This window comes from Salvelinus sp. IW2-2015, linkage group LG4p (assembly GCF_002910315.2).
Source record: "Salvelinus sp. IW2-2015 linkage group LG4p, ASM291031v2, whole genome shotgun sequence".
NCBI classification, from domain to species: domain Eukaryota; kingdom Metazoa; phylum Chordata; class Actinopteri; order Salmoniformes; family Salmonidae; genus Salvelinus; species Salvelinus sp. IW2-2015.
This window is the reverse complement of record NC_036841.1, coordinates 14484676-14504576: the sequence shown is the minus strand read 5'-3', so window position 1 is coordinate 14504576 and position 19901 is coordinate 14484676. Positions and strand designations below refer to the sequence as shown.

Genomic DNA, 19901 nt, shown 5'->3' with positions numbered 1-19901 from the left:
AACTAAATAGTTATATTTTATCTGTAATGTTTTTGAGGTATCTAAAAACAATACCTTCCTCTGTTATTAGTCACACAATCAGTGAGGAGATTGACAGACAGACTTGCACAAACTCTTATCGAGTGTTTTAGCATTTCAATGAAACGCGACCTGCTTGTCTCGTCTCTGTGCCAACTCTGTAATCAAATAGATTTTCAAGATCAAAGTAGAAGGACTTTACAAATTAGATAAGTATGGAGAAGGGTTCGGATACATTTGGAATGCATTGTCCTTTAATAGCTCAGTATGGAGATACAGTGTATAAGAGATACAGTGACATACAGGGCATTCGGAAAGTGTTCAGACCCCTTCACTTTCTCCACATTTTGTTACTTCACAGCCTTATTCTAAAATGGATTAAATTATTTCCCCCCTCATCAATCTACACACAGTGCCCCATAATGACAAAGCGAAAACAGGTTTTTAGTTATTATTGCAAATGTATAAATAAAAAATCTGAAATATTTACATAAGTATTCAGACCCTTTGCTATGAGACTTGAAATTGAGCTCGGGTGCATCCTGTTTCCATTGATCATCCATGATTTGTTCCTATAACTTGATTGGAGTCCACCTGTGGTAAATTAAATTGACTGTAAATGATTTGGAAAGGCACACACCTGGCTATATAAGTTCCCACAGTTGACCAAGCCAGGTCGAAGGAATTGCCTGTAGAGCTCCGAGACAGGATTGTGTCGAGGCACAGATCAGGGAAAGGGTACCAAAACATTTCTGGAGCATTGAAGGTCCCCACGAACACAGTGGCCACCATCATTCTTAATAAATGGACGAAGTTTGGAACCACCAAGACTCTTCCTAGAGCTGGCCGCCCGGCCAAACTGAGCCATCGGGGGAGAAGGGCCTTGGTCAGGGTTGTGAAAAAAGAGCTCCAGAGTTCCTCTGTGGAGATGGGAGAACCTTCCAGAAGGATAACCATCTCTGCAGCACTCCACCAATCAGGTCTTTATGGTAGAGTGGCCAGACTGAAGCCACTCCTCAGTAAAAGGTATATGGCAGCCCGCTTGGAGTTGGCCAAAAGGCACCTAAAGGACTCTCAGACCATGCAAAACAAGATTCTCTGGTCTGATGAAACCACGACTGAACTCTTTGGCCTGAATGCCAAGTGTCACGTCTGGAGGAAACCAGGCACCGTTTATCACCTGGCCAATACCATCCCTAGAGTGAAGCATGGTGGTGGCAGCATCATGCTGTGGTGATGTTTTGAGGGAAAGATTAATGGAGAAAAGTACAGAGAGATCATTGATGAAAACCTGCTCCAGACCTCAGACTGGCGGAAGGTTACCCTTCCAACTGTTCATTTATGAACATTTGAACATCTTGGCCATGTTCTGTTTTAATCTCCACCCGGCACAGCCAGAAGAGGATTGGCCACCCCTCATAGCCTGGTTCCTCTCTAGGTTTCTTCCTAGGTTTTGGCCTTTCTAGGGAGTTTTTCCTAGCTACTGTGCTTCTACACCTGCATTGCTTGCTGTTTGGGGTTTTAGGCTGGGTTTCTGTACAGCACTTTGATATATCAGCTGATGTAAGAAGGGCTATATAAATAAATTTGATTTGATTTTGGAGAGACCTGAAAATAGCTGTGCAGCTTCGCTCCCCATCCAACCTGACAGAGCTTGAGAGGATCTGCAGAGAAGAATGGGAGAAACTCCACAAATACAGGTGTGCCAAGCTTGTAGCATCATACCAAAGAAGACTCAAGGATGTAATCGCTGCCAAAGGTGCTTCAACAAAGTACTGAGTAAAGGGTTTGAATACTTATGTAAATGTGATATTTAAGTTTTTTTATTTGTAATACATTTGCAAAAATGTCTAAAAGCCTGTTTTTGCTTTGTCATTATGGGGTATTGCGTGTAGATTGATGAGGGGAAAAAACGATATAATCAATTTTAGAATAAGGCTGTAAAGTAACAAAATGTGGAAAAGGTGACGGAATCTGAATACTTTCCGAATGCACTGTATATAGTATGATTGTACACAATTCATACATTATAGAAGTAGGCACATATGAGTCTCAATAGCAATTCTACTGTATATTAAAAAACAACAATCTCACCAGCCAGTATATGGTTTAGCATGGTTTAGAATGATCAAGTATTTGGCTATTGGTGTGTACAGTAGTTGTATTATGCAGCATCATTGTTTTGAATGTCTTAATAAGATGCCATTGAATAAGCTTTATATCTCACAAAACACTGAGTAAAAAAGCCATATTGTTGATGTGAGCAAAAGATATAGGAATCTCTGGTACCAATGACTGTGACTTTGTTCCATTTGTTTCCTTCTTCTTCTTTTGTAAAATAGCCTAGTCACTCTCTAAGATCCAAATGCACAACGTCTTCTCAAGCCAGGTCCTTTCGTGGAAGAGAATTGAACTTAAAGAGGAGCTTCTGACGTAGAAGGCCAAATGGAGCCTTGGAGTCACACTAAGAACCAGCGAGAGGACTCAGTGTTCATATCATAAACCACAGTCATACTGTGCATGAAACATCTCATTTGACCAAACAACTTGAGTGAAGTAAACCTGACAAGCTATGCAATCCAATTTCTGTAAAAAGATAACGACGGGACACCGGTCATATAAGAGCAAAACCTTGACCCATGATCTCGTCATTTTCTATCAGGAGAGTAAAAATGAACTGAAAATAACGTACCAGAAGCTTTTATGTGCACCCAATGATGTGCAGTGTACCATTTGAACAACATTTCACACATTTAAAAGTATAAGTAGTTTGCTTTGAAAGCAATTGGTTGATCCTCTGCAACAGTCGGTTCAATTTTGTTTCTGTGGGTGACATTCAAAAGTCATAAACAACTTACTAATCATCAAATCACTGCTGTCTGGCACATAGTGGTTCAGAGTGAAATAAGAAGGGAGAGTATACTTGAGCATTCAAGTATTTGGCTAGCTCACACCACAAGACCAAGACAAAGGGGACTCCACTTGGCAGGTTTCCTGGTTGCTGAGAGGCGTTGCGACATCTTTACTGAAAGTTCCCTTCAAAGAGTTCAGTCTGTATCGTCAGGTGACTATGAACTGCTTGATACACCATTGGTCAGTACCTGAAATAGAGGACAGACTAAGTTGCTTGATGTGTTGAAAAATTCAGATCAGGTACAACAGTAACAGATATTCTAATACAGATTCAGAAATGTAAAACAATAACTTGCGAAAAACTTTCTTCCACTTAAATAAAACAGAAAGTACCACTCTCAGAAAGTACCACTGTGCCTCACACAGCCCCTTAGCAATACTAAGAAAACATGTCTCCGTCCACTGTTCTGAGAACACAGCAGGGGGTATGTTCAGAGTGTTCATGGGCCTCATTTCTTTCACTATTGTAAATCGGGCCACTCTCCCTTTGAAAACGACACTTAAATCAAGTACCAAAGAATCTCACGTGGAGAGTGGATTTCTTATATAACTATTGTTTTCACCTCTCGTTATTTTCACTATTAGGTAGACTTTTACTATTAGTACGAGTACTATGAGTGAGAAAGAGCTGATGGTAGATGGATATAAAGCACAGAGATGAGTGGTTGAGGAAGGGAATGTTCTTACTATGGTGTGAGTGAGTCATGTCTTACGGAAGAAAATGGGGGATGAGGTTGCAGCAGAAAGAGACTCGTGAGTTGAAGTGGAGAGTGATTTTCTGATCGAGGTCAGATTGAGAGCCACATTCAAAATACCGTATTGGTGTGAGACAGTCACTTTTATTCTGTAACTGGAACACCCAGGTTCTCTTTATTTTCTGAGGGAATGGCTAGGTAGTTTGTCCTGTAGATGGGTAAAGAGAGAGAGGCACATCTAAGATCCCGTGGTGCATCCATGGAGCACCATACTGTGAACATTTCATTGGGCCTTTCTTATTCAACTCTGTCAATGCAAAACAATTGAGACAATTGCAAAACAATTTAAACAATTGGGGTAACTTATCATTGGGAAGGTTCCAGTTTATTCGTGACAACGTGCCAACAGCAATACCGAACATAAGCCTGGATACTGACTAAGAAGCTATGACATCGATTTTTTTCAACTTTGCTAATAGGATTCCCACAACCCATGAGTTAACCTATTTCAAGTAAGAGAACCAGGTCAAATGGAAGTGGGAAAATGGTAGGAAATCAGTTAACCACACTTGCAACTGCTGGAGATCATCCTGTCTCCTAGCCAACAGTCCATGATCGATGTGATTTGGGATCAGTAATGCATGCTACAGATCCTTTTAAATGGATACATTGTCCTGTACTGTTGAACCGCCAGTCACATATTATGGCTGGCTGCCATCAGTGTGCCTCTAATGTTGATCTGCTCAAACAGCTCAATACCAAGCTGCGTCCCAAATGGCACCCTATTCCCTGTATAGTGCATTCTTTTTTTAACCAGAGCCCTAAGTCCTGTCGGCACTAGACCGGACGGAGGTCACGCCTTGCAACACACCACTGGTGGTTAAACTTACTCTGGTGTTCTTGGGCATAGGGTCATTAGGCATTGGCTCTAGACTGAGCGCAWAGTGTTGTCCATTTAAAAAGCATTTTCGGAACAACTGTCACAAGCCATGTCACGTAGCAGTGTACACTCTCTTCATGTGTTCAGAAGTGCATTATTTTAACCCATTTCCTCCATCGATGCCTTCAGACATTCTCTCAATTTCCCAAGTAAGTTCTGTGTACATCTATCCTGCACTATCGGTACATCCAGTGTAAGGTACAGGAACAGTGTCATTGGATTCAAACATGCACTGTATATTACCCAATATCTTTATTGTAAGGTTGACATTTGATGGCCCACAATCCACTGTACCGACTTCCATCTACCGCCGAGCACCATCACCAATCATTGGGAGCTGACAGCACAGAAATATATTGAAGCCTTGGCCACAGAACAGGTCAATTTCAGATCCGGCTGCAAATCCACAGAGCACTAAATTGGTTGTTTGAAAATGGCAGTACAGGAGTCAGCAGAGCGCTCCAAGCTATCCAGGGACCTCAGCGGAAAGCCGACAAGATTCAAAGCTACGAGATACAAAGCTACGAGATAAGAGACAAGCCCTATGAGATAAAAAGCCATGAGACACATGGCTAAGAGCTACTCACGCGGGGTCCTGGGCCTGCTCGTCTGACTTGGAGATCTTCCTGTAGCAGTATACCATCTCCACCAGGAGCCAGCAGGTGAGGAAGACCAGCAGGACGTACATCATGATCTCCGAGTACAGGGCAGTGGTGTCGTCACTGGCTGCCAGACAGACACACACAACCCATAGAGATGGATATAGGGCACACTTGCTACAAAGTCGGTTTTAGCATTGGCAGCGCCATCAAAGGCTTTCACCATTTTAAAGTAGGCAACTGGGTGGGACTACCTATGGGTCAAGGAAGGATAACAGAATTTCATCCAAGTCAGCAGAAGGGATCAGCAAATACTTCTGAGCAAAGATTCAAGCTCAACAGGTGGCAGTTAAATCATTAACTTTAGCTTTATGCCTGTTCAGACTATACACACTCGAACACAGTAGGTGTAGGTATACACCTTTTTAGTTTGATTACAAACCGCCAATAAACTCCTAGAAGTAGAAGAAGAAGAAGAAGACATTGACTACTTTGAAATTGATATAGCCCTCAATGGTTCTGCCCATGCTGTCACAGAAGTGATGAATGGCAAAGATAGGTGTGCCCTCTTTCCATCTCTATGACACAACCCACACCGCATCTGTTTGGATGGAACACTGCAAGACAACAGAAATAGACAATGTATTTAAACTGCATTGATTTGATAGGGACTTACTGTAAATCTTGCACAGACTGTTCTACAATTATGTGATTTCTGAATAAGGCAAAGAGCTGTAAAGATAACTATTTGTAAGTTAGATAACTATGTAGGCCTATTTGTTAGTATGGGACAGTGAACAGATTCTCAATGTGTTTTGAAACCCAGCATATCAGCCATAATAAATAACTGTCCTGTCGCCACTAGCAATGAAATGGCAATTCTAATTCAAATGGCTTCAGTATGTAGCAATCTATTTCTGATTTATCCATTCACTCATAATAAAAAATATAAACAGTCCCATATGTGGGCATTACAGCTAGTTCTGTTAGCCAGGTGAAGTCAATCTCATTCAGTATAGGAGGCAGACTTCTTCAGGGATCGGTGTCACTTCCACGATACAGTTGAGCAAATGTAGGCTAATGCGATTAGCTTGAGGTTGTAAGTAACAAGAATATTTCCCAGGACATAGACATATCTGATGAAAGTGAAAGAATACCATGCTATTGTTTGAGGAGAGTGCACAATCTTGAACATGAAAAGTTATTAATAAACAAATTACGCACATTTGGGCAGTCTTGATACAACATTTTGAACAGAAATTAAATGGTTCATTGGATCAGTCTAAAACTTTGCACAAACACTGCAGCCATCTAGTGGACAAAATATAAATGACAACTGGGCTGGAATAATACATGATGGCCTTTCTCTTGCATTTCAAAGATGGTACAAAAAAAATACAAAAGAACGGTAGATTTTTTCTTTGTATTATCTTTTACCAGATCTATTGTGTTATATTCTCCTACATTACTTTCACATTTCCACAAACTTCAAAGTGTTTCCTTTCAAATGGTACCAAGAATATGCATATCCTCGCTTCAGGGCCTGAGCTACAGGCAGTTAGATTTGGGTATGTCATTTTAGGCAAAAAATAAATAAAAAAGAGGCGGATCCTAAAGAGGTATGCTTTGTCTGTACATAAACGTTTTGTAAATATTTTGGGTACATATTGAGAAGATACATTTGATGGGATAATGGTCCAATGATAAAGATGGTAAGATCCAATTATTGCTAGTATAATCACATTTGTAAAGTATACAGAATAGTGTTTCACATAACCTTATTGGGAATAAACAAAAAGTCATCTCTTGATGCTTTAGTGTTTTCCTCCATGCATAGTACATTCTATAACACTATAGTCCAGGCAATTTATTGCCAGCTGACAGTTAGTGTAGCTCTATGCAAAACACATTAGATATTGTAGCACATATTGATAGGTCAAATTCCCTCTGTTAAAATTGTCATACTGCAAACCCAACAGTATTATTCAACAATCATGCCATCTCTTCCTCTCGTTTTCTTACATAGTATTCAGACCCATTTACTTTTTCCATATTTTGTTACATTACAGCCTTATTCTAAAATTGATTAAATGAAAAAAATGTTTCAGCTATCTTCACAAAATACCCCATAATTACAAAGAAAAAAATGTTAAATTTTTTTTTTAAATTGCAAATGCATTAAAAAAAGTATTCAGACCCTTTGCTATGAGGCCAAACTGAGCAATCGGGGGAGAAGGGCCTGGGTCAGGGTTTCTGACCAAGAACCCGATGGTCACTCTGACAGAGCTTTAGAGTTTCTCTGTGGAGATGGAAAGAACCTTACCAGAAGGACAACCATCTCTGCAGCACTCCACCAATCAGGTCTTTATGGTAGAGTGGCCAGACTGAACCCACTCCTCAGTAAAAGGCACAAGACAGCCCGCTTGGAGTTTCCCAAAAGGCACCTAAAGACTCTTAGACCATGAGAAAGAAGATTCTCTGAAACTTTGGCCTCTTTGTGTTCCAAGATGGCGTAGCAGTCGGACGTGTGTTTTATCTTGTCCCGTCCTGTGTAAATATAGTTTTTTCCCCTCGTTTTTTCATATATATTTCGGATATATTTTAATCTCACTTTCCATCTACGGACTGAATATACTCTCCTGCAACCCACCTCACCCAATGTGGTACGGATCTGCCATTTTTATACTTTAGAACCGGAACCTCCATCAGGAGCTAGCCAGCTAACTAGCTAGTAGTCAGTTAGAAACTGCTAGCGGACTTCACTGTTAACTCGGACACCAGCAAGCCTTAGCTCGGTCAATACCTGCCAGTCTGCACAGCGCGATATCAACTCAGAGCATATCGGACTGCTTTTTCTCTACCACATCTCCGGATTCCTACCACAAGCTCTGAACCTTTACACCGGATCATCACAGCTAGCTAGCTGCAATCCGAGTGGCTACTCCTGGCTAACGTCTCTGTCCCGAAGCAAGCACCAGTTAGCCTTGAGCTAGCCTCAAGCAAGACCAGTCTCCCAGCTAGCCGAAGAGGTCCACCAGCCAATTCTTGGGCTACAATACATCTTTTGCCAATTGGCCTGGACCCTTTACTGCCAACACGGAGCCCCGCCGATCCATCGGGACTGGTCTGCCGACGTAATCGTCCAAGGTGGTTTCAACAGGCTCCTCCGTTGTGACGTCGCCGGAGGCCCATCTGCTAGCCCCGGCCCGCGAGCTGTGTCTCCAGCTCACCTAGCGTAGTAGCGACTACTGAATCGGCTCCCTGACTCATCTATTGCTACTCACTGGACCCTATGATCCCTCGGCTACACATGCCTCTCCCTAATGTCAATATGCCTTGTCTATTGCTGTTTTGGTTAGTGATTATTGTCTTATTTCACCGTAGAGCCCCCAGCCCTGCCAATTATGCCTTAGATAGCCCTTTTTGTTCCACCCCCCACACATGCAGTGACCTCACCTGGCTTAACTGGTGCCTCTAGAGACAAAACCTCTCTCATCGTCACTCAATGCCTATGTTTATCTCCACTGTACTCACATCCTACCACACCCTTGTCTGTACAGTATGCCTTGAATCTATTATTCCACGCCCAGAAATCTGCTCCTTTTAATCTCTGTTCCGAACGCACTGGACGACCAGTTCTTATAGCCTTTAGCCGTACACTTATCCTAATCCTCCTCTATTCTTCTGGTGATGAAGAGGTTAACCCAGGCCCTGCAGCGCCCAACACCTCTCCCATTCCCCAGGCGCTCTCATTGGTTGACTTCTGTAACTGTAAAAGCCTTGGTTTCATGCATGTTAACATTAGAAGCCTCCTCCCTAAATTTGTTTTATTCATTGCTTTAGCACACGCCGCCAACCCGGATGTCCTAGCCGTGTCTGAATCCTGGCTTCGGAAGGCCACCAAAAATCCTGAAATTTCCATCTCCAGCTACAACATTTTCTGACAAGAWAGAACTGCCAAAGGGGGTGGAGTTGCAATCTACTGCAGAGATAGCCTGCAGAGTTCTGTCATACTATCCAGGTCTYTGCACAAACAATTTGAGCTTCTACTTTTAAAAATCCACCTTTCCAGAAAGAAGTCTCTCACTGTTGCCGCTTGTTATAGACCCCCCTCAGCCCCCAGCTGTTCCCTGGACACCATATGTGAATTGATTGCCCCCCATCTATCTTCAGAGTTCGTGCTGTTAGGTGACCTACACTGGGATATGCTTAACACCCCAGCCATCCTACAATCTAAGCTAGATGCCCTCAATCTCACACAAATTATCACGGAACCTACCAGGTACAACCCTAAATCCGTAACCATGGGCACCCTCAGATATCATCCTAACCAACCTGCCCACCAAATACACCTCTGCTGTCTTCAACCAGGATCTCAGCGATCACTGCCTCATTGCCTGCGTCCGTAATGGGTCCCTGGTCCGTAATGGGACCACCCCTCATCACATCCCTAAAAAACTTCAGCGAGCAGACCTATCTAATCGACCTGGCCCGGGTATCCTGGAAGGATACTGACCTTATCCCGTCAGTCGAGGATGCCTGGTTGCTCTTTAAGTGTTTCCCTCGCCATCTTAAATAGCATGCCCCATTCAAAAAATGTAGAACTAAGAACAGATATTGCCCTTGGTTCACTCCAGACTTGACTGCCATTGACCAGCACAAAAACATCCTGTGGCGTTCTGCATTATAGCATCGAATAGTCCCCGCGATATGCAACTTTTCAGGGAAGTCAGGAACCTATACACACAGTCAGTTAGGAAAGCTAAGGCTAGCTTTTTCAAACAGAAATTTGAACCCTGTAGCACTAATTCCAAAACGTTTTMGGACACTGTAAAGTCCATGGAGAATAAGAGCACCTCCTCCCAGCTGCCCACTGCACTGAGGCTAGGAAACACTGTCACCACCGATAAATCTACAATAATCGATCATTTCAATAAGCATTTTTCTATGGCTGGCCAAGCTTTCCACCTGGCTACCCCTACCCCGGCCAACAGCTCTGCACCCCTGCAACAACTTTTCCAAGCCCCCTCCTCTTCTCCTTCACCCAAATTCAGACAGCTGATGTTCTGAAAGAGCTGCAAAATCTGTCTCCCTACAAATCAGCTGGGATAGACAATCTGGACCCTCTTTCTAAAATTATCCGTTGAAATTGTTGCGAACCCTATTACTAGCCTGTTCAACCTTTCTTTCGTATCGTCTGAGAACCCCAAAGATTGGAAAGCTGCCACGGTCATCCCCCTCTTCAAAGAGGGAGACACTCTAGACCCAAACTGTTATAGACCTATTTCCATCCTGCCCTGCCTTTCTAAAATATTCGAAAGCCAAGTTAACAAACAGATCACCGACCATCACCGAAGGTACGAATCCCACCGTACCTTCTCCACTATGCAATCTGGTTTCCGAGCTCGTCATGGGTGCACCTCAGCCACGCTCAAGGTCTTAAACGATATCATAACCGCCATCGATAAAAGACAGTACTGTGCAGCCGTCTTCATCGACCTGGCCAAGGCTTTCGACTCTGTCAATCATCACATTCTTATCGGCAGACTCAATAGCCTTGGTTTCTCAAATGACTGCCTCGCCTGGTTCACCAACTACTTCTCAGATAGAGTTCAGTGTGTCAAATCGGAGGGCCTGTTGTCCGGACCTATGGGGGAGCCACAGGGTTCAATTCTCGGGCCGACTCTTTTCTCTGTATATATCAATAATGTCGCTCTTGCTGCTGGTGATTCTCTGATCCACCTCTATGCAGACAACACCATTCTGTATACATCTGGCCATTCTTTGGACCTTGTGTTAACAAACCTCCAACCGAGCTTCAATGCCATACAATACTCCTTCCATGGCCTCCAACTGCTTTTAAATGCTAGTAAAACTAAATGCATGCTCCTCAACCGATTGCTGCCCGCACCCGCCCGCCCGACTAGCATAACTACTCTGGACGGTTCTGACTTAGAATATGTGGACAACTACAAATACCTAGGTGTCTGCTTAGACTGTAAACTCTCCTTCCAGACTCACATTAAGCATCTCCAATCCAAAATTAAATCTAGAATTGGCTTCCTATTTCGCAAAACAAAGCCTTCTTCATTCATGCTGCCAAACATACCCTCGTAAAACTGACCATCCCACTGATCCTTGACTTCGGCGATGTCATTTACAAAATAGCCTCCAACACTCTACTCAGCAAACTGGAGGCAGTCTATCACAGTGCCATCCGTTTTGTCACCAAAGACCCATATACTACCCACAACTGAGACTTGTATGCTCTCGTTGGCTGGCCCTCAATACATATTAGTCGCCAAACCCACTGGCTCCAGGTCATCTATAAGTCTTTGCTAGGTAAAGCCCAGCCTTATCTCAGCTCACTGGTCACCATAGCAATACCCACTCGTAGCATGCGCTCCAGCAGGTATATTTCACTGGTCATCCCCAAAGCCAACACCTACTTTGGCCGCCTTTCCTTCCAGTGCTCTGCTGCCAATGACTGGAATGAATTGCAAAAATCACTGAAGCTGGAGACTTATATCTCCCTCTCTAACTTTAAGCATCAGCGGTCAAAGCAGCTTACCGATCACTGTATCTGTACACAGCCAATCTGTAAATAGCACACCCAACTACCTCATCCCCATATTGTTGTTTATCTTCTTGRTCTTTTGCACCCCAGTTTCTCTACTTGCACATCATCATCTGCACATCTATCACTCTAATGTTAATGCTAAATTGTAATTACTTCGCCTCTATGGCCTATTTATTGCCTTACCTCCCTACTCTTCTACATTTGCACACACTGTACATAGATTTTTTATGTTGTGTTGTTGACTGTACGTTTGTTTATGTCTAACTCTCTGTTGTTGTTTTTGTCTCACTGCTTTGCTTTATCTTGACCAGGTCGCAGTTGTAAATGAGAACTTGTTCTCAACTGGCCTACCTGGTTAAATAAAGTTGAAATATATATATATATAAATATATAAATGGCAAGTGTCACGTCTGGAGGAAACCTGGCACCATCCCTATGTTGAAGCACGGTGGTGGCAGGACAGAGGGAAAGATGAACGGAGCAAAGTATAGAGAGATCCTAGCTGAAAACCTGATCCAGAGCGCTCAGGACCACAGACTGGGGTGAAGGTTCATCTCCCAACAGGACAACGACCCTAAGCACACAGCCAAGACAACGCAGGAGTGGCTTCGGGACAAGTCTCTGAATGTCCTTGAGTGGCCCAGCCAGAGCCCGATCGAACATCTCTGGAGAGACCTGAAAATAGCTGTGCAGCGACATTCCTTATCCAACCTGACAAAGCTTAAGAGGATCTGCAGAGAAGAATGGGAGAAACTCCCAAAATACAGGTGTGCCAAGCTTGTAGCGTCATACCGAAGACTCAAGGATGCAATCGCTGCCAAAGGTGCTTCAACAAAGTACTAAGTAAAGGGTCTGAATACGTACATATTACATTTCCGTTTTTTTAGGTTTTATAAATTAGCAAACATTTCTAAAAACCTGTTTTTGCTTTGTCATTATAGGCTATTGTGTGTAAATTGATGAGGGAAAAACAAATATTTWATATATTTTAGAATAAAGCTGCAACGTAACAAAATGTGAAAAAAAGTCCCAGCAGTCCACAATAGATAGGCAGATAGAGGTATTGTAAAGTGAATGTGGGAATAATTATATACAAATATACCTATTAAATAGTATTTATGAGTAAGGTGAACATCCAGCAAGCATCCAGTAAATGGAAACTAAATACAAACCACAGATAGTTAAGTCTCCAGCAAGGAACTTGAAAGAACAGGAAGTACAATTACAAAACAGGAAGTACTCTTACCTTCCTCTCTGACCACCAGGTTGATGACCAGGCTGTTGGTAACCGAGGGAGAGTAGCAGTCAAACTCAAACTGTCGGAAGACCACACACTTGTAGGTGCCCGTGTCGTTCATTGTGACGTTGAGGATACGGATGGAGAGTTCCTGCAGGTCTTTACTTCCATTCCACACCAGGCGACCCCTCCAAGGCCCCTCCAGCTCCCTGGGTTGTCCATCAAACAGGTAGATCTGAGGGGGCAACGTAGCAAGCGCACACACACTAATCGTTGTTAGCTAACTTTGCCCGATTCTTCCCTCATAATTCAAAGTATTTGTGGACCATACAGCCTGTCCAGGAAAAAGTTACAGGCAATCATTCCTGATCAGGTCACATGGTCAGGAAATACTGCCGGTCCTGTCAGGTGAAATACTTGTAATGAAAATGTAGAAGTTTGTGTTTGTGCAATTGGATGTTCGATGGAGGAGACCTACAGGGATGGGTTCTTCGTCAGGTGGGATGTAGTACCAGTCCACGCGTGTCTCCGCACTGACCTCCTCTCTCTTCATACAGGAGATGCAGGTCAGTTTCATGGGGTTCCCAACAACCGCCTCTGTTTCGGAGGGCACATCCACACATACTGGCCTGCTCACCTGCACTGGAGATAGTAACACACAGAGCGGCATCACACCAGCACCACACTGTAGCATGTACAGTACACATCACCCAGAGATACATACATGTGTGTGTTTGTGCGTGTGCGTGTGCGTGCGTGCGTGTGTGTGCGTGTGTGTGCGTGTGTGTGCGTGTGTGGGCTTTGTTGTTGTTGTTGGATGTGGTGTTGTGTGGTCCCGGTGTGTGTTGTGTGTGTGTGTGTGTGTGTGTGTGTGTGTGTGTGTGTGTGTGTGTGTGTGTGTGTGTGTGAGAGTGAGAGAGGCAGGTTTGCGTTTTTCGTCATGAATCTTTCTGGAGGCAGCTCTGCAGAGTGGTCACTAGTCATACAATCAGATTTTAAACCTAACCTTAACCACACTGCTAAACCTAATACCTAACCTTAAATTAATACCGAAAAGCAAAATGTTTTTTATAAACTTTTACAATATAGCCAATTTTGACTTTGAAGCTAGCCTAAGGGGAAATCACTCAGTTCTGCCTCCAGGACAACACTCATGAATTTAAACATCAACCTGCGTGTGGGAGCTGGCGGGAATAAAAGACAGCAAAAACACAAATGTATTATTCTATTCAACTACGCCCTCCGCCCATTCCCCTTTGGTCTGTTGTCAGAGCGTGATGTTCTATCGGATAACCCTGTGACCTAATTTTGCTGTTCTCTTAATGATGTGAGCCAGGCTTGGATGAGCTTCCTGTTGTGCCAGTCAGACTGGCATAATGCAGTGCCATTGACACCACTGTCCTCAAATCACAACTCACTCAACCACATAATACACCCTCACACCCCGGACCATCGCAGCCGGCCACGACCGGGAGAGCCATGAGGCGGCACTGAATTGGCCCAGCGTCGACTGGGTTACGGCAGGGTTTTGCCGGCCAGGATGTCCATGTCCCATCACTCCTGTGGCGGACTGTGTGCATGCATGCTGACATGGTCGCCAGGTGTACAGTGTTTCCTCTGACAAATTGGTGCGGCTGGCTTCCGGGTTAAGCGAGCATTGTGTCAAATAAGCAGTGCGACATGGTGGGGTCGTATTTTGGTGGACGCACGGCTCTCGACTTTTACTTCTACCGAGTCCGTACAGGAGTTGCAGATATGTGACAAGACTTTAACTACCAATTGGATACCTCGAAATAGGGGAGAAAACAAAATAATAATACAAAAATATGTATAAAAATATATGTATACAGTTGAAGTCGTAAGTTTACATACACTTAGGTTGGAGTCATTAAAACTCGTTTTTCAACCACTCCACAAATTTCTTGTTAACAAACTATAGTTTTGGAAAGTCGGTTAGGTCATCTACTGTGTGCATGACACAAGTAACTTTATCAACGATTGTTTACAGACAGATTATTTCACTTATAATACACTGTATCACAATTTCAGTGAGTCAGAAGATTACAAACACTAAGTTGACTGTGCCTTTAAACAGCTTGGAAAATTCCAGAAAATGATGTTATGGCTTTAGAAGCTTCTGATAGGCTAATTGACATCATTTGAGTCAATTGGAGGTGTACCTGTGTATGTATTTCAAGGCCTACCTTCAAAAAAAAATTGTAGACCTCCATAAGTCTGGATCATCCTTGGGAGCAATTTCCAAACGCCTGAAGGTACCACGTTCATCTGTACAAACAAGAGTACGCAAGTATAAACACCATGGGACCACGCAGCCGTCATACCGCTCAGGAAGGAGACGCGTTCTGTCTCCTAGAGAGGAACGTACTTTGGTGCGAAAAGTGCAAATCAATCCCAGAACAACAGCAAAGGACGTTTTGAAGATGCTGGAGGAAACAGGAACAAAAGTATCTATATCCACAGTAAAACAAGTCCTATATCGACATAAGCTGAAAGGCCGCTCGGCAAGGAAGAAGCCACTGCTCCAAAACCGCCATAAAAAAGCCAGACTACGGTTTGCAACTGCACATGGGGACAAAGATTGTACTTTTTGGAGAAATGTCCTCTGGTCTGATGAAACAAAAATAGAACCGTTTGGCCATAATGACCATCGTTATGTTTGGAGGAAAAAGGGGGAGGCTTGCAAGCCGAAGAACACCATCCCAACCATGAAGCACAGGGGTGGCAGCATCATGTTGTGGGGGTGCTTTGCTGCAGGAGGGACTGGTGCACTTCACAAAATAGATGGCATCATGAGGTAGGAAAATGATGTGGCTATATTGAAGCAACATCTGAAGACATCAGTCAGGAAGTTAAAGCTTGGTCGCAAATGGGTCTTCCAAATGGACAATGACCCCAAGCATACTTCCAAAGCTATGACTTAAGGACAACAAAGTCAAGGTATTGGAGTGGCCATCACAAAGACCTGACCTCAATCCTATAGACAATTTGTGGGCAGAACTGAAAAAGCGTGTGCGAGCAAGGAGGCCTATAAACCCGACTCAATTACACCAGCTCTGTCAGGAGGAATGGGCCAAAATTCACCCAACTTATTGTGTGAAGCTTGTGGAAGGCTACCCAAAACATTTGACCCAAGTTAAACAATTTAAAGGCAATGCTACCAAATACTAATTGAGTCTATGTAAACTTCTGATCCACTGGGAATGTGATGATAGAAATAAAAGCTGAAATAAATCATTCTCTCTACTATTATTCTGACATTGTAAGGGGTGCGTAACTGGTGGCAGGGAAGTCAGACGCAGGAGAGCAGAACTAGGCAGTTTAATTGCAAAACCAACGGCATAAAGAATAACAAACATGGGTACAAAACCCGTCGCGCACCAGTAAACATGTGCACAAGCACTTAAAACAAACATTTCCACACAAAGACATGGGGGGAACAGAGGGTTAAATACACAACACTTAGTGAAGGAAATGAGAACCAGGTGTGTAGGAAAACAAGACAAAACAAATGGAAAATTAAAAGTGGATCGACAATGGCTAGAAGACCGGTGATGCCGACCGCCGAACGCCGCCCGAACAAGGAGAGGAACCGACTTCGGTGGAAGTCGTGACAGACATTTCACATTCTTAAATTAAAGTGATGATCCTAACTAACCTAAGACAAGGAATTTTTACTAGGATTAAATGTCAGGAATTGTGAAAAACTGAGTTTAAATGTATTTGGCTAAGMTGTATGTAAACTTCAACTGTACATTTCACACTAGACTGACACACGCAGTGAGCGTAATTTCATCAACCCCACAAACAAGGTCTGAGTCCCAAACAGCACCATATTCCATATTTCATGCACTACTTTTGACCCGGGCCCTGGTCTAAAGTAGTGCATGAAATATGGGGATTAGGTTGCCATTTGGGAAGCATCCAAACCCAGTCAGGCTGCTATAGTGATTGAGGGATGAAAATGTGTGGATTTCTGCATGGAATCTTTGTGTGACTGATTGACACAACGCACGGTTAGTATTATGTAACCTAGAGCCCCGGGCTGTGTTTGTCAACATCGATCACATCTCCAGCTCATGAAGGGTCATACAAATCAAATCAAATGTATTTATCACATGCTTCAAATATAGCAGTGAAATGCTTACTTACAAGCCCTTAACCAACAATGCTTTAAGAAGATCAGTAAAAAACAGTTCAGTAAAATAGATAAGTAAAAATAGAAAATAAAAGTAACAAATAATTAAACAGCAGCAGTAAAATAACAATAGTGAGGCTATATACAGGGGGTACCGGTACAGAGTCAATGTGTGGGAGCACCGGTTAGTTGAGGTAATTGAGGTAATTATGTACATGTAGGTAGAGTTAAAGTGACTATGTATTGATAATAAACAGAGTAGCTGGTGATGTACTGGGTATACGCACTACCCTCTGTAGAGCCTTGCGGTCAGAGGCCGAGCGATTTCCATACCAGGCAGTGATGCAAACAGTAAGGATGCTCTCGGTGGTGCAGCTGTAGAACCTTTTGAGGATCTGAGGACCCATGTCAAATCTTTTCAGTCTCCTGAGGGGGAATATGCTTTGTCGTGCCCTCTTCACAACTGTCTTAATGTGTTTGGACCATGATCGTTTGATAGTTTCCATGCAGCCACATGGAAACCAGGAAAGTCACAGTAGTGAACGTGACACAGAAACATACTGGGAAAGAGGACCAGGTAGAAACCTGCTATACATGATATGTGTCAGCAGCCTAATGTTATGCAAATGTATTTCTTATTTCTGAATAACAGCACTGACAGACCTCATTTGAGGCTTTCACTTACTTTTGTTGATGATCTACTGTATGCTCTCTGTTTAAGTACCTCTCTTAGTTTTGTTCATGTTTTTAAATGTTGGAATAGTTGGTGAAATGTTTAGTATATTTTATATAAATGTGTTACCAAATTGTATTTTATTTTACTTTAGAGGCTYATTACCCAAATCATGTCCTGTCTGTTGGCTTCTACATGTAATGATAATAGGCTCATACCTTCATTTTACTTAATCCAAAAGCCAAGTGAATGTTACTATTGGTTTTCTATGTCACTTGACCGTGTCAAATCCTGCCATCCTAGCCTTAGTCAGATCTCTCAAAGTGGTCAGTTGAAGATGGAACATAAAGGCCTAAGTGTTGGGATTACAACTTGTTTGTTCGTGATGTGTCAATTACTGTCAAAAACCGTTGCATCACAAATCTAATTTAGGTGTGATTTTCAACCATTAGAGACAAAATACATAATGTAAGTGCAAACACTTACCTACTAAAACCAACAGTAATAGAGAATGCAATATAACCCTGGTTCGAGTTCTCATATTCGGTATTCTCTGGGATAGCTGTCTTGGACACGCTCTCCTGTTCACAATCAAAMAAAGAAAAAACACGTTAAACCTCGAATAATCTCAAATTTCATCTACAGTATTTTCCTCTACAGTATTTCTATGTCGTGGTAGCGGAATGCCCTAGTTTGATTAGGCTATTTGAAGAGCGTAATTTCAGGACAATGGACAGCGCACCGCTACCCAGGAGATCGGTCGTCGATAAATATAACACATTCTCTGTAGAGATTTCACAAAGTGTGACTAAAAACCTTGCTTTAGGCTATATGATGGTTATTTGCCAGTGTCTGAAGATAACATTAATTTAATAATATCATTGACTGGCCTGTTGCCTAAGATCAAATCACTTATTTTTTTGTTAACTTCTCCCATATTATTCAAGTCGTATTATATTTGTGGTGAGAAAAAAATGACTCACACTCATTCACTCGATATACGTCGCAGCTTCACCATGAATAAAACCCAAAAGAGACCTGTAGATTCCTCTGCCACTTTCTATTGCAGGATCTGGGTGAGCGTCTAGAAATCCTCAATCATACAATGACAATGGATTGTAAAAAGTTTTTAGATGAATAGCGAATAATAAACTGGTTTAATAATCAAAAAAGGATACTCTTTTGTCAGATTCTTCATAAAATGAGGAGCAATCCGAAAATGACGTTCCGTTCCGCTGTTCACTGCCTTTGTTTTTCGCAATAAGCGCTCACTTAGGGCTCCGATAACGTTTCCATTGATGCGCATGCGTAAAAGTCACATCCTATTTATTTTGACTCCCTATCTTCTTGTTCCCAGGCACATGGACAATACGAAGTAGAGTACCAGTCAAAAGTTTGGACACACTTCCTCATTAAAAGGGGTTTTCTTTATATTTTTTTTAACTATTTTCTACATTGTAGAATAATAGTGAAGACATCAAACCTATGAAATAACACATATGGAATCATGTAGTAACCAAAAAAGTGTTAAACAGATCAAAATATATTTTATATTTGAGATTCTTCAAAGTAGCCACCCTTCTCTTTGATGACAGCTTTGCACACTCTTGGCATTCTCTCAACCAGCTTCATGAGGTAGTCACCTGGAATGCATTTCAATTAACAGGTGTGCCTTGTTAAAAGTACATTTGTGGAATTTCTTACCTTCTTAATGCATTTGAGCCAATCAATTGTGTTGTGGCAAGGCAGGGGTGGTATACAGAAGATAGCCCTATTTGGTAAAAGGCCAAGTCCATATTATGTCTAGAACAGCTCAAATAAGCAAAAAGAAATGACAGTCCATCATTACTTTAAGACATGAAGCTCAATCAATGAGGAAAACTTCAAGAACTTTGAAAGTTTCTTCAAGTGCAGTTGCAAAAACTATCAAGCGCTATGATGAAACTGGCTCTCATGAGGACACCCACAGGAAAGGAAGACCCAGAGTTACCTCTGCTGCAAAGGATAAGTTCATTAGAGTTACCAGCCTCAGAAACTGCAGCCCAAATAAATGCTTCACAGAGTTCAAGTAACAGACACGTCAACATCAA

General features: G+C 42.5%; 1 protein-coding gene across 1 annotated transcript; it reads right to left on the bottom strand.

The window, feature by feature from the left end:
- Window positions 1–228: 228 nt before the first annotated feature.
- On the bottom strand, window positions 229–19058 carry LOC111960560 (sodium channel regulatory subunit beta-3-like). Its single transcript, XM_023982607.2, has 7 exons — window positions 18795–19058; window positions 18298–18392; window positions 13461–13624; window positions 12992–13217; window positions 5154–5292; window positions 3747–3834; window positions 229–3119 (listed from the first exon to the last, which is right to left on the bottom strand). The coding sequence occupies exons 2-6, from the start codon at window positions 18350–18352 to the stop codon at window positions 3771–3773; spliced, it is 648 nt and encodes a 215-aa protein (XP_023838375.1). The 5' UTR covers window positions 18353–18392; window positions 18795–19058; the 3' UTR covers window positions 229–3119; window positions 3747–3770.
- Window positions 19059–19901: the final 843 nt, after the last annotated feature.

Coding starts and splice junctions, on each gene's coding strand:
- LOC111960560 (XM_023982607.2), bottom strand. CDS start 18,352: ATGAGAACTCGAACCAGGGTTATATTGCATTCTCTATTACTGTTGGTT. Junction 13,218..13,460: donor CTGACGAAGAACCCATCCCT/GTAGGTCTCCTC, acceptor TTGCCCCCTCAG/ATCTACCTGTTTGATGGACA. Junction 5,293..12,991: donor CCTGGTGGTCAGAGAGGAAG/GTAAGAGTACTT, acceptor TCTGTCTGGCAG/CCAGTGACGACACCACTGCC.